Below are 13,684 nucleotides of genomic sequence, written 5' to 3'. Positions count from 1 at the left end.
GCCGATAAGTGATTTGTTGATAAGGGATATCACACAGCAACAGGCTTCAGCCAGTCTACCGGACCGGCATTCGGGGCGGGCGTCGCCGGATTGCGGTTTTCTTTCGAACTCTCGAAGGTTATTTGCGCTGCAATCGAAGGATGACCATCGAAGGGCCCGGGTGCTGATTACACCAGGACCCTTGGTTCCCAGGGGACTCAAGTTTCCTCTTCCGTATTCCGCCAGCAGGAAAAATGAAGCAGTTCCGTGGGGCAAATCAATGGGGCCAGACACTTTAGCTTGAGGAGATTGATATCATGATTTAGTTGCCTTTTTTGTGTTTGAAAAATAAATAAGACACATTTTTCTTGTATCGATCAATTGTAAACTACTTTCGATGATCATAACAGAATTCTTAAAAATGCTTTGTAAATTCAATAATCAACATATAAGGACGCAAACGCCCAACAACCGTCTGGACATCCATTATTTGTGTTGCGTGCCAGACGGTATTCTAAAACGTTATCTTCGACTGTCGGATCTGGCGTCAGGCAGCTCAGACCTCAATCAACACCACTATTATCTCAACCACAGGAAGCACCGCACATTCCGGTAAAATACGCTTCCTGCAATTCTTCAAGAGGTGGCTCCTCCTGCGTCTCAAGAATAGCGCGCGCACGCGGGAGCAAATTATTTTACACGTCAACAGATATTGTAATAAATATGGTAATTATGGCCGTTTGCGGGTACTAGCCAAGTGCGAGTGCGCCACGGCCATACCCGACAACTGACGACTGCCGACTGATGTTTAATGTCGTATGCAGATCCGGGTACCGCAAACGGGGAATGAATTATTTCTTGACTCACCCGGCACGGTCGCTGGCTGACGATGGATGATGTTTGAAATTCCTTAGGCGTCGGTTCGGGTCGCCTTTGGAGAAGGAAAATGTGTCCTTGTGCCGACCGCGGCACGGGCCAAAGCAATGAATCTTCCTTCGGCCTCTTATCGTGTGACAAAAATACCTAAGGGAAATTAAAAGTGTGATAGAATGCTTTCCTTTTGATATTTTCCCGCCCACAGAGGCCTACATTATTGGCGGAGAAGTGGCGAAAGAGTGGCAATCCCAGTACGGCGGATAGGACTAGAAGATGTGCTAGGTTATCAAATAATTAAGTCGACAGAGCATCCTCATTGTAAAGCATATTTAAAGTGAGAACAAACTTGATAAACAGACTTTGATTAAAGAATGTCATCACAAACTCAACGATTAAGGAAATATGTTGTCATGTGCTCTTTATCCGTTCGAAGAACATTCAAAAGCATTCGAAACAATACTCGCCCCAAACGATATTCTTCCAACGGCAATACTGCCCAACTGCTGGCCAATTCTGGCCCAAAGCTAAGAAGAAAATAATCATGTTAATAGCAATAAATTCGTATGAAATAGAGCTATTTTACGAACCCACAACGCTCTGGCGGCCTCGGGTGGCCTCATCGAATATTTATTCGTCGCCATCGGCCCATTCCACTATCGGGGCGACATCGTCTCGATGGTTTCTTGCCGGCTCTCGATAGCCAACCCGCCCATTAGTCTGGCGACGGCGTGCGGCGTGAAGCAATTTTGCTTCCTTCCAGATTTGGACAATCTTGTAAAGTAAGATGTTTTGCTCGGTCCCCGATTCGCCTTTGCCACCGGTTGAGAAATGTAGAAATGATCAACTCAACGATCAAAGCAAAATCCTCGGTAAAGCGATCGCGTTTTGGGTTTTTATTCGAATTCGATAGAGTGTTGCCAGACAAAAAAAAAACAAATATGCGCCGTTCACTTGCCAGCATAACAATCTCGAATCGTTCCCGTTGCTTGCGGCCTATCATCCATTTTATCTTGGGTCTGCTTTCGACAACTATCATAATAATCAACACCATCATTTACATTTCATCCCTCATCCTTCGGAACTTTGGTCTGGCAGAGTGTCCCGGCTGGGGCAGTACTCCGGCACTGTCTGTTGATCGTCCTCACTGGTTTGGGTCCGTACCCTTCCCGGAAGATTCGTCTCCTGCTCGTGGAGACAATTTGCTGTAAGTCATTGTCGGTTATTGCTTTTCGGATCCACCGCCCCTGTTCGGCCCAGGAGGATATCCGTTGGTTTGGTCGCGAACAGAATGGATGATTCCGATGGTATCCTCCTTCGTTGTTCTTAGCCACGGCAGCAGGGTGGTGTGAAGCAACTAAATTCTTTCCATTCAGCAAACGCATCCATCTTGCGAGATGGGACGAATAAAAAATGCCAGCAAACCAAACACAGACACCGAGCCGAGTGACAGTGACTCCCTGTTGGCGTCCTCTCCCTATCTGGAGTTGGAGACACCACCATAGGAGGCAAACAAAAAGAATCTCTTAAGTCAATTAAATTCAGACAACTCTCGCGCTCTCTCTCTCTCTCTCTCTCTCTGCCACGGCAAAAGGGTTGGCTCTGGCTGTGGCTCAAAATATTTTAATAAAACCTAACGAACGGCGTAAGAAAAACGGCTCGCGCGGTGCTTAAAAAGAACAAATGAGCTGCTAATTGTTGCTTCAGTGTTACCGTTTTAAATGGAATAAAATTAGCTGCGACTGATGACTGATTAATCATGAATCTGCGAGAAACGATCCCGTTGTCGTTTCGAACGCGCCAAATGACGCAGAAAATTGCTGCAGCTTTTTGATGAGTTAACTTGGAAAATTAATCAGTTGACTTGTTTTTGTATCGATGAAACGGTATTTCTCCACTATTGACATCAAGGATATTTTAAAAGACCGTTTTGGGAAAAAAATATAATTTTTATTCTACAACGACCTGAAGGATAGTGTTTGCGTGTCCTCAAAGAAGCTAAGTAAATCGGTAAATGTGCTGCAGTAATTATTGGTTTGGAATTGGAATTTTTGTTTTAGAAAATTTTAACATTTTAAGAAAGTGTTTGAAAGTCTGATTACTTTTATTTTGGAAAACAGGTCTCCGTTTATGGTGCCTTAGATATTTTAAATTTTCTTCATCGGTTGAAACGATAATCAAACTTAAAAGACCAAGCGATTGACCGCCAACCGCTACAGAATATCTATAAAAGTTGTCTAAACGTCTAAACACCACTAGTGGTAGTGGCTTTGCGCTGCTAAACTTTAATTTCGCTGCCAGATGTTCCATTTTGTTGCAATAAAGTGGCTGTTGTAAAACAATTCGGCTCCATTCCTGAAGACATCCTACGTGCGGCCAAATGTGTCCGTTAAATTGATAATTATACAACTTTTTACGCGAAAAAAGGACACTTTTAGACAATCGTTAAATTTTATATCCCATTTATTTGACCGGGTCTTACATCTCCTTTTCGCCTGGCAGATGACGTTTGATCCTTGCCAAGCACAAATTGGAGTTTTTGCGGCCATCGTATCGGGTGACCTCCAGGAACAGAATGTGTATAGGTGCAGATTTCTTTCCGTTTTTTCAATACAAACAGATGACAGACATCTGCCGCAAATCGAAAGACATTCCGACAGGAAACAATTTCCGATAATACGGAGCCACGACGGAGGCGCTAAGGGTTGTAATGTCAAAAAGTTTCCCTGTATTTAATCAGAGAGGAAAAAACGAGAGGGTCACTAGCCACCGGAACTGGATTGCACCACCGGAAAATGCGCCAATCGTTTCGATGTTCGTACGGGTGGGGAGCGAAGGCCAGCCCTAGGAGCCGGAGCCTCCCTAATTAACCAATTAAACTGCTGCCACTGCTCAACTAATCCGGTGTTTCCTGGACAAGGGCGAAAGTACGGCCATTTACATGACGGCCTCCCGTAGCCATTGCCGGGCGTGAATAAGTGTGGAATGTTTCGTATTTATTACCGTTTGGATACCGATTGCCAGATAGAGAGAGAGAGGAATAGAGAAAGAAGAAAAGCCACCGGGAAAACCGAGGCGCATCCAAATTTCATCGTAAAACTTTCACCGCCGTTAATTCGCAGCGGAAATTGCCGGTATTCGGTGGACTGTCGGAATACGGCGATTCCGATTTTTGGGGACAGAGGTGACGGTTGGTGCTTGGTAGGGGAAATGTATTCCCGACCATCCCGGCATATCGCTCCCGGAGCCGGGTGTTAAGCCGGCACACAGAATCTGAAATGACATTTGACGACATCCGTCCGTCATTTATCGCCTGTTGCGAGCAGAAGGCCGACGGCTCCCTTTTTTTCCTGGAGAAGGAAGGATCCTTGCAAGATCCCTTCCCCGGTGCCCTCTCCGTCCGTCTGCAAATGAAGATGAGTTTCGATGTAATAACGGCTTCGATGTTCCGTTGACTCTTATTAAGTTTGTCACGTTTACCTTTTCATTATACGCTGGCACCCGGCACCGGGCTGCACGGAGCATTACCGGAACTCTACCAACCACAACCGGAGGTCGGCCGGATCCGACCCGGCAGCAGATTGTTTGGATTGAACATGAAATGGATATTGATTATAGGGCGATTACCAATGATGTTCGCCCGTTCGCGTTCGTGAGTGGAAAATTGAGTTTTTTTAAGGGTAGGACTCGTTGGAAAAGTTTAACACATTTTCCCGCCCAAAGCTGACAGAAATGACGAAACTCTGAGGACGAAACTCGCTTCAATGTAGCCCGTAATGCCGTGGTATCATTCAAATTCATTTAAATTCTCTTTCGGCCCAACACGCAGGTACGTGCGTGGCTTTCGGGAAGCACCAGCCGCGAACCGAGACCACTGACAAATTATCAAATTAAAATCAACTGTCAACGGAATTAGCGAATCCATTGTCACGTGGTCGTTGCGAAGACTTCCCGGTAACGTGGAACAGAAAGCTTCATCCGCAGACGAAGCGGATTTGTTTTACATTCATAACGGATCAGCCAAGGATGGGATGCAAAAACCGGGCGAAATTGGATTATTTGTTTTGATGTTTTAATAAACATGTGCATAACAAGCATAACGACTGTGTCTTTGGGAAGGCTGTGTGGCTGCCCGAGAGTGAAGTAAGTTTTTCTTAGTAAAATTGGAATTTATCACATTATCTGTAGACCTTCTGTAACATTGTATTGTAACAGAAACATTTGCCAAACACTCCATATGTCCATTCACCGGGACCAACACCAAACGCAAACCAAAACGACCACAACGGTGCGCAATGGGAAAATTGCATATTCTTTGCTGAGATTTTTTTCCATTTCCATTTGCATAAGGGCACAGAGAAAAACCTCCCTGTTCCAGGCCATCAGAAGATACGTGAATTCGCGGCCCACTTTGGAGCCAAAGGACAAAAATTGTTCCGACAAATGAGAAGCAAAACCACCAACTGGATCCGTTAGGGATTCCGTTCGGTTCGGCTTCCGACAACAAGTTGATTGTGCTCGCATTCCACCGAGCCGACACTATGTGTGTGTTCGATTTTTTGTCTCTGGACGTATCATCAGTAGAAATTTGGTTTAAAAGGACCTTCCGAAAGCGTGAAAGGACAATTCCGAAAAAAAAACACTCGCTGACCCTAGAGGAGAGCGTGAAATAAAACTTTTGCCGATCTCCGTATTCCGTGGTACGGGTCGGGCCGCCGTTGGAATATTAATTTTACACGTTCCCTTCTTTTTCAGGGTGTGCTTTAGTTTTGGCCTGTGTCCCACCAAAGCCATGGGCTAGGCACAAATTTGGGTCGTAATTTTTACGAGACTCTTGACAATTTCCGTTCCGCACGCCGACCGGCCGAGCAAACGGACTGTCCCCGAACTGCGGCAATTTTCTAATTCAACGAAATGGCCATCTAAAGGAGAGGACTGAAACTAACACCTCACCGAGAGCGGTTAGAAATGGACAAATTGAATTTCGGTTAACACAATTGTTTCTAACGTTTGTTCGGTGCCCCAAGCCGAGCCTTACAAAACAGAAACGCCGTTATTTGTTTCCGTTGTGACGCATTTTCTCAAAGTTAACGACACAAAACAGTATAATAAATATTAAAATACAATAAATTTGACAACGTCTCGTTGACGTAGGTAGTAAAACCATAAAACAGACATTAGTTCCACTATTTTGCCTTCGAATTAGCATTCGGACCGCGTGCGCTATGTTTTATCTCACGGACAAAGTCCACATAATTCACCATTCTGCAAACGTTCACGCTCCACAGACGCCACACAAACTATCACCTAAGAAAAGGGGTGTCCAGGCTGTCCGAAACGTCCTTTTTGACTGGCACCGTGATTTGCCCGTCGGCTCGCCCGATGGCTTGCCATAGAACAACACACTTCCTTAAGCCACTCATTAGCGGCCCATTTGCCGGTTCCTTTCGGAAGTTTCGTAGTTCCCCAAAAAGGGTTCCGGGGGTTGGGCGCCACCTCCCTATCGTCTGCCATTCGCGCCTTTGCCCGGCTTTTAATCACCTTCCTCGTCATGAAAAGTAACCCTTTCTGCAGGTTGGTCATCGGAAATTTCGACACACGAGTGTGTGCCTAGAATTCATAAGACGAAAATAAACACACATAGCACACGAACCATCTTACGGAACAAACGGCTAATCCATCGACAAGCCAAGAGACAACACTTTGATACCATAACCACTCGGACTGTGTCGAGTTATCGGGGCTCCCAAACCGAACGAATACAGCTTCCTTCCTTTGAGTCCTTGGAAGTTCCTTCACTGGAGTCCCCCACGCCCCCGTACTTCCGACGAGGGCGGGGGCGTCGAGAGAATTCGTCCAACAAGACAAACCCACTCCGGAGAGGCCACCGCCACCCGCCGGGTGTCTAATCCTTTTAATGAATAATTAAGCGAGAATTTGTTTTCCGTGCGACGGAAATTGGTTTGCGGAAAAGATTTATTCGGATTTAATAGCATCGTAATGGAGTTTTCTCCGGTCTTATGATGTGCTTTTATGTGCCCCGATCGGATTGGCCAGACGGGTGTTACGGTCTCTCGAAAGGGGTTAACTAGTCGAATAGAGGCACAAAGTCTTTCTGTCTTTCCGTCCCCCATTCTCTCCCTCGATTTCTTACTGTTTGAGTGGTTTGTTAGGCCGACAATTTTGATGTGGCCAATTTATCAAGACGATCAAGATCCGGCAGCGTTTTATTCACTTATCGCGATACGCACGTCAACGAGATGTTTCGATTGCAGCCCAAGCTCGTTGTCCTTGGCAAAAGGGCAAGGTTTTGATGGCTTATCGACACCGTGGCATAACGAAAACAATCGATTCACAATGCACACTAACAGCCGTCTTTCAGTGCAATGTGTCGACACTAAAAGTACGAAAAGTACAAACCAATCGTGCCGCATGTATTCGAAATTTTAACGATAAAATTTCAAACCCCCTGTAACAACGCCATCTGTTGGATGATTGGACAAACATGACACGGTTTTTCAAAAAACCGTTGAAATATTTCGCCGAGCAGTTATTTTGAATTTCTCCGCGGATTCCTCAACTGCTTATCAGCGCATTCCTTAAAAATCACCGAATGACGCAGCACTTAGTCCACAGCGGCACGTGAGACAGCAACAAAATTGATTATGTATCCATTCACTTGCAAGGCGGATCTAAAGCGATATCACACACGATTGCAATAACAAACGGCAATTTGCTCTTGTTGTCCCAGTAATTCCCCTTTGGGGGTGGCGCACAGGTAGCGCACCCAACATCTTATCGACCTTCAGCAAACACTAATGTGTTGGCCAGAAGTTCTCGGATATCACAACACACGCAGTGGCTTCCATTTGCGTTTCTCGCGATCATTGGCATGAAAAAAACACTTCGTAAATAGCAGAGGTGAAATGCGTTACAGATAAGAATTACCATTGCTATCGCTACCTGTCCAGTGTGGTTTGGCGTAGCGAGACTCTAGGAGGATAGGTTGGGGACCGAAATGATATCGCCAATCTTCTGAATCAGCGCACGTATCAGATACCAGCTGACAGTGAAGGTGAGAAGGCGTACGGACCAGCAGCTTTAGTCCGCTTTGGACCCTCGTTGGTGCGACACCATCAACACAAACATGAGTGCTCGCTATCGGACGATCGGTGGGATGCTCGGGTTAGTGGAAGCCAACGAGTCCACTCAGGTGGAAGTCGAACTGCTACCAGAACCAACCGAAACCGAAGGAGAACTTACGAGGAAAACGCGCAAACGAGGTAAGTCAGTGAGTCACAAAAAGGGCCAACCTGGTTTGAAATGAAAATTGCGTATCTCCTCCCGCAGATAGCCTTCGGAAGATCAGCGTGCGCCATCTGGTGAACAAACTCGAAACTCGTGCCACTGAATCGTTTGAGCGCAACTTTAGCGGACGGTTCTCGAGGCGCCGGATAGCGAAAGAGAACGGGAGCGACGATGCGAAACCCACCACCGGAGATGACCCCGAGGGTGAGGGTCCCGCGAAACCAGTTCCAAAAACCCCCTGCGAAGGTGACCACGGGCGCCGGAGCCGATCTGGTCGGAGTTGGTACATGGTGCATCTGTCACCCGGCGGCGACGGTACTTCGTCGCGTTCCGTCAACAAATCAGCAGCGGCCGGTATCGCCACCGATAAGATAACCGCCGATAGCGCAGAATTTAGCGAAAGGTAAATCTACGAAAGTTGCGCCGCGGGTTTATTGTGTCCTGCGACGGAAGATTGAATTTGAACGGTCCTCATAAACCGAACCCAGTCCAGCACCATTTGCCGAGGCAATCGATACGTTTGTGAGGCATTGATCCGTTGCTAAACGGAAGATTATGTCAACTCGAGTGTAGGGGTGACACTTGACGAGTGACCAAAAGTGACATGAACAGCTGCCTGAAAATCGTTGTGGAGTAGTTGTGGGCCAAGAGCTGCCCAAGGAGGCGGATTTGTAGTTCCGGTGTTTGGCAGCGGCAGACTCGCGTTCTGAGCGTGAAGTTCAACGACCAGGTGAAATACCGCGCTACAAAACAAGGCAAGTTGTCTAGCTGTGTGCGAGGTCCTGCCACTCGACCTGCCTACATTCCGCGTACAAGTGGTCACCTGTGCAGTTGAACTAGGTCAAGAACAGTGACAAGGTACAAATACTGGTGACGTGATAGGAAGATCCTGCCAAAACCTTGGTTAATTTAAATATGTGTCCAAAACTGTGCACCTAACCGTTCAAATTGCGTCACAAGGTGCCAAAGGCAGACAATCATTCATTCGCCGCGAAATCACCGACTACGTTGTAATATTTTTGCGCGGTCACGGAAGTGAGTTTGATTGAACGACCGGAAAGACTCATTATTCTGCGTCACAGAGAACCAACAAAATTGGTGCAAATGACATTTGCGGTAACTGCTACTGCTAAGGCCTCTGAAATACCGTTTTCTACTCCCGCCAATTGCAGTGCAATAGCTGAAGAGGACCCCCAAGATAGTGAGGACCCACCGGACATGAAAGGAACGCACGCAGCCTCGGTAGACCGCGAAGATTCCGGCCGTTGGAGTATCTGTTCGTAAGTAGCTTAAGCGACACTCGACGCTTCCGAAACGCTCACCGTCGGTTCTGGTTATGGCTTGCAGCGACTTCGAACGAGTGTCCCTGCCGGATGTGGACGACGTGTGTGATACGTGGAACGAATTCATCTATCTGCGACTTTCGGATGAGAACGCGCAGCACCTTAACTCTTACAATGCGTAAGTTGTGAAACCTGAGGTATCGCTAAAGGTTCTCTAATAATATTTGATTCCCCGCAGCGATTTCGAAACGGCACCATTCGACGATGAGTTCCAGCAACCTGCGGAAGCATCGAACACCATTATTTCGTTGCGGTTCACAGCGGAAGAACTGCAAAGAATTATCCACGGATATTGTGACGATCCCGGCGGAAGTGAAGCAGAACAGCCACCACCAGACCCCGATGGCCATGAAGATGAGGTCTTTTCCCAAGCTTCTTCAGACGATGCCGTGTTTGAGGGTGGCCCCACCGATGAGTTGGGACACAATAAGAGTCCAAGCGCGTGGGATTCGTTCGATGAAGGAATCAGCTTCAAGGAGAGCCCAATAGCATCACCGGAACCACATCACAGTGATATTGACATGTAAGTCTACACCGTCTACCACTTTAATCTCTCGCATACCTGTGTCTACCCTTATCACACCCACCGCCCGATAACGTATCGATAACGCTCTGTGCGCTCCTTCACCTGAACAGAAAAATCTCGTTCCTCATCGATGAGCTGCTCGAAACCGAGCGCAACTATATCAACACCCTAGAGAAGGGGATCGCCACCTACGTGGACGGGGTATTCACCGGGAGCGGCCCTACGCCCCCGGAACTGTGTGGCAAAAAGTATCACCTCTTCGGCAACCTGGAGTACATCTACCGGTTCCACCGGAACGCCTTCCTGCCGAAGCTGCTCACCACGGGCAATGACGTCGAGCGGATAGCGGACGTGTTTGTGCAGTTTCTCGAAAACGACAGCTTCTACGGTTACATCCTCTACTCGATGTACCACCCAAAGTCGCAACGGTTGTGCGAACAGCACATCGGCTTCTTCGAGAAGCACCAGCAAGCGCACGGTGATAAGCTGGGCGTCAAAAGTCTCATTCTGCAGCCCATCCAGCGGCTGCCGCGGTACCAGCTGCTTCTGACGAGCCTCTTCAAGCAGCTGATCAAAAAACCGGGCGCCATCGCCCGCAACACACAGCTCCACAAGGTTTGCGTGGCCGAGAAGCGGCTCCAAACGCTGATCGGCATCATGAATGAATCGGTTACGATCAATGACATTCTGCAGTGCGAGAAGGTACCGGTTCCGAAGCACCGATCTGAACGGACGGAACTGTAGCTCATTCTTTTCGATTCTTCTCCAGGCGGAAGACGATGAAGTGGAACTCGGTTTCGGTGTCCCCAAGCCGGCGATAGTGCTCAAAAATCAAAACCACGACAACCAGGTGCTGTTCCTGTACCCCAAAGACAACGACAATGTGGACCGTAACAAGCCGGTAAGTAGAGCTACGTCTTCGTCGGAACAGTCGGAACATGACCCTATTCTTGTAGATCAACGTTTTGCACTTGGGGAAGTTCCGGAGCGTCTACCCAGTGTTCATCAACGATCCTAAGGTCAAGCGCCAGTTCCAGGCCCAGCTGTTTGTGTTCGAACGGTGCGTGATCTACGCGGAGCAGATCGACGTAAAGTGTCTCACGTACCGTGGCCACTACACGCACCAGGAAATCGAGTTCGACTTCGGCAACCGGCAGATCCTGAAGCTGTTTTCGCGCCGCCACGACCGGCTCGAGATCGAGGTGAAGATAAACATTCAGAATCCCGGAAAGACGCACCTGGTCGATATCATGACCATGATCCAGACGATCATCGATCGGCGGGACCAACGGGAAAGCCTTGGGATCGATAGCGGTGAGGTGTTCAGTGGTGCGTCCTTCGCAAACCGTAGCGCCAGCTACCGGAGTAGCGTCTGCAGCACGATCAGTGACGTCAGTTTCCAGAGTGCGTACAGTCACCCGCTACCAAGCAGCGCACCGGACCCCGACCCTGAACTGACGCCTTCGACCCGGGCCCAGAGTCTCACGTCAGAGGATCAGAGTTCGATCGAAAAGATGCTGCACTTTCAGCAACACTTTGAGCGAGCCCTGAACGATGGCACAACCCAGTACATTCGCTCCCTGCCGGACGATGTGGCCGGCCGGCTCGAGGAGATGGTGGACATTTTGGACGAGATGTTACGATTCCAGCGGGCCGTCAACTATCAACTGTTCGAGGATGAGTACCACCGGCTGAGCTGCGATTCGGACGTGCAGTACTTTTGTGGCGTGTTCCGGGACTGCTTCCGGCGGGGCGAGTTCGAGGTGTTCCTGCGGTACGTGGAGCACATCAAAACGGTCGAAGCGATTCTGATGAGCTTCGAGCAGTACTACGCCGGCCAACCGAAGCTCCCGGGGGCGGTCGACCTTTCGATCGATGCGTTCCTCTATCTGCCGGTCAAGTACGTCAACCGGTGTGGCCAATTCTTCAACACGCTTCGCTCCCAGAAGCACGACGAGCCGAGCGCGGGAAGCTGGACCGCCGACCTGAGCTACGTCCACGAGCAGATGGGTATGGTGCAGCGTCGGGTGAACGAAAACTACCAAATCCGCCAGCTCATCATGGACGTCGAGTTCCTGAACGAGATTGGGCTGGTGAGCCACTCGGAGATCGTCAAGCTGGAGGGTTCGTACGCCGTGTTCCGGCTGATGCTGACGAAAACGGGTGCGCTGTGCATGAAAATTAACGCCGAGATGGTAAGCAGTAGAGGGAAGGTTCGGCGGGTTCAGAGTTCCTCGGTTCCTCATTCCTCATGCCCCCTTCTCGCCCTCACAGCACAACATCGAAACGTACAGCAGCGTCACCTTCTACTGCCCCTACACGAAGCTGTCGATGCGGGCCAGCAAGCGGCATGGCACGCACCTGTACGTTTACCTCGATAGCCGCAAAACGACGCTGATCTTCCCGTCCCGGCAGCAGCGCTACCTCACGATCGACCACTTTACCACCCTGTCGACGCGGATGAAGCAGAAGGAGCGCGAAAAGAAGCGATCCTTCTTCTACGTCCCCAGCGTGTAGGGGGCCGATCCCAAAACGTGATATTTCGCTTCACAGTCCAGACAGTCCACAATAAATTATTGTTTTCAAATACCGGCGCACTCAACGTCATCGTGGCGCAATCTGCGCGCCTTCTTTCTATGGCGGGGGCTTTCTACGAAAATGGCCATCGGAATGTGTCAAAACAGAACGCGACGGAGAGAGAAAAGGAGCCGCGAAAAAATCCGCTGATAAGACAAAGGCTCACTGCGAAACCCGAGTCCGTTCCGCCACGGAGGCGGGCGCGTGCGTAAAACAATTCGCCCCATCACCCAGCTGACTCATCGATAAATGGGAGCACCAGCGCGGACACACAGGGCTTCTGTTATCTTTCGGTCCCCCCATTGGTTAGGCGTAGGGCTATATCACAAACACCGGACCAGTCCAGTGACAACTATCAACTCCCGGGTGGGTGGTGCTTTGGGAAAGTTTCGGGTGATAATTTTAGCCAAAGTGTCAGAGAGTGAGATAGACCGCACGCCCCAAGTGGCCCAAACAAAACACACGCCGGCAAGGCTGCTCAGTCACCATTCTGGTGACTAACCGGAGGGTTTCCACTACCTCCGAGTTCCAACAGTAGAACCACAAGCATTTCTCCGCTGCCTCTCTGCCCTTACTTCTCTGCTCGATTATCATAATTACTTTAAACGCCGATCGCGTAATGGATGCGTACTCTTTTTCACACCTTCAACGCCGACAACAACAACGGCAACGCAGAAGTAGAGAAAAATCGATGCCTGTGGCGGTGCCACCGGTGTTATCATAATCTTCGGGCCCCGCGGGGAGGGGTTGATAACGATCGCCTCCCGCTCGCGCCGCACCGATGTCACCGACACACACACACACGTCGCACAAGAGAGCGAGCCACCTGTTTGGGTGTGGATTTGTGTGAAATACGGTGCCTCGGATGGGCCGTCGGTCTCAGCCGTTAGTCAGTTCCGTTCCGTGCTCGCCGATAGCCGCGAGTGTCTCACCACCTCACGCACGCACGGATTGTGTGGAAAATCCACCCTCCACCCTCCAGTCGGGTCAGAGTGAAAAGCGGATTTTCACCTACCGGAAAGCCGCGCGGTTTGTGGTGGAAAATTTTTGCGCTCCCTATCAGTGCGCGAATGGATCA

At 49.2% G+C, this 13,684-nt stretch overlaps 1 protein-coding gene across 1 annotated transcript; it reads left to right on the top strand.

Annotated features, from left to right (window-relative positions):
• The first annotated feature begins 7,999 nt into the window (after positions 1-7,999).
• Positions 8,000-12,546, top strand: LOC128278491 (uncharacterized). Its single transcript, XM_053017223.1, has 9 exons — positions 8,000-8,135; positions 8,203-8,563; positions 9,333-9,440; positions 9,508-9,621; positions 9,682-10,026; positions 10,140-10,731; positions 10,799-10,930; positions 10,986-12,224; positions 12,304-12,546. Exons 1-9 carry the CDS (start codon positions 8,000-8,002, stop codon positions 12,544-12,546), a joined length of 3,270 nt encoding a protein of 1,089 aa, XP_052873183.1.
• Positions 12,547-13,684: the final 1,138 nt, after the last annotated feature.

Source organism: Anopheles cruzii, chromosome 2, assembly GCF_943734635.1.
Source record: "Anopheles cruzii chromosome 2, idAnoCruzAS_RS32_06, whole genome shotgun sequence".
NCBI lineage: Eukaryota > Metazoa > Arthropoda > Insecta > Diptera > Culicidae > Anopheles > Anopheles cruzii.
This window is presented reverse-complemented; position numbering and strand designations above follow the sequence as displayed.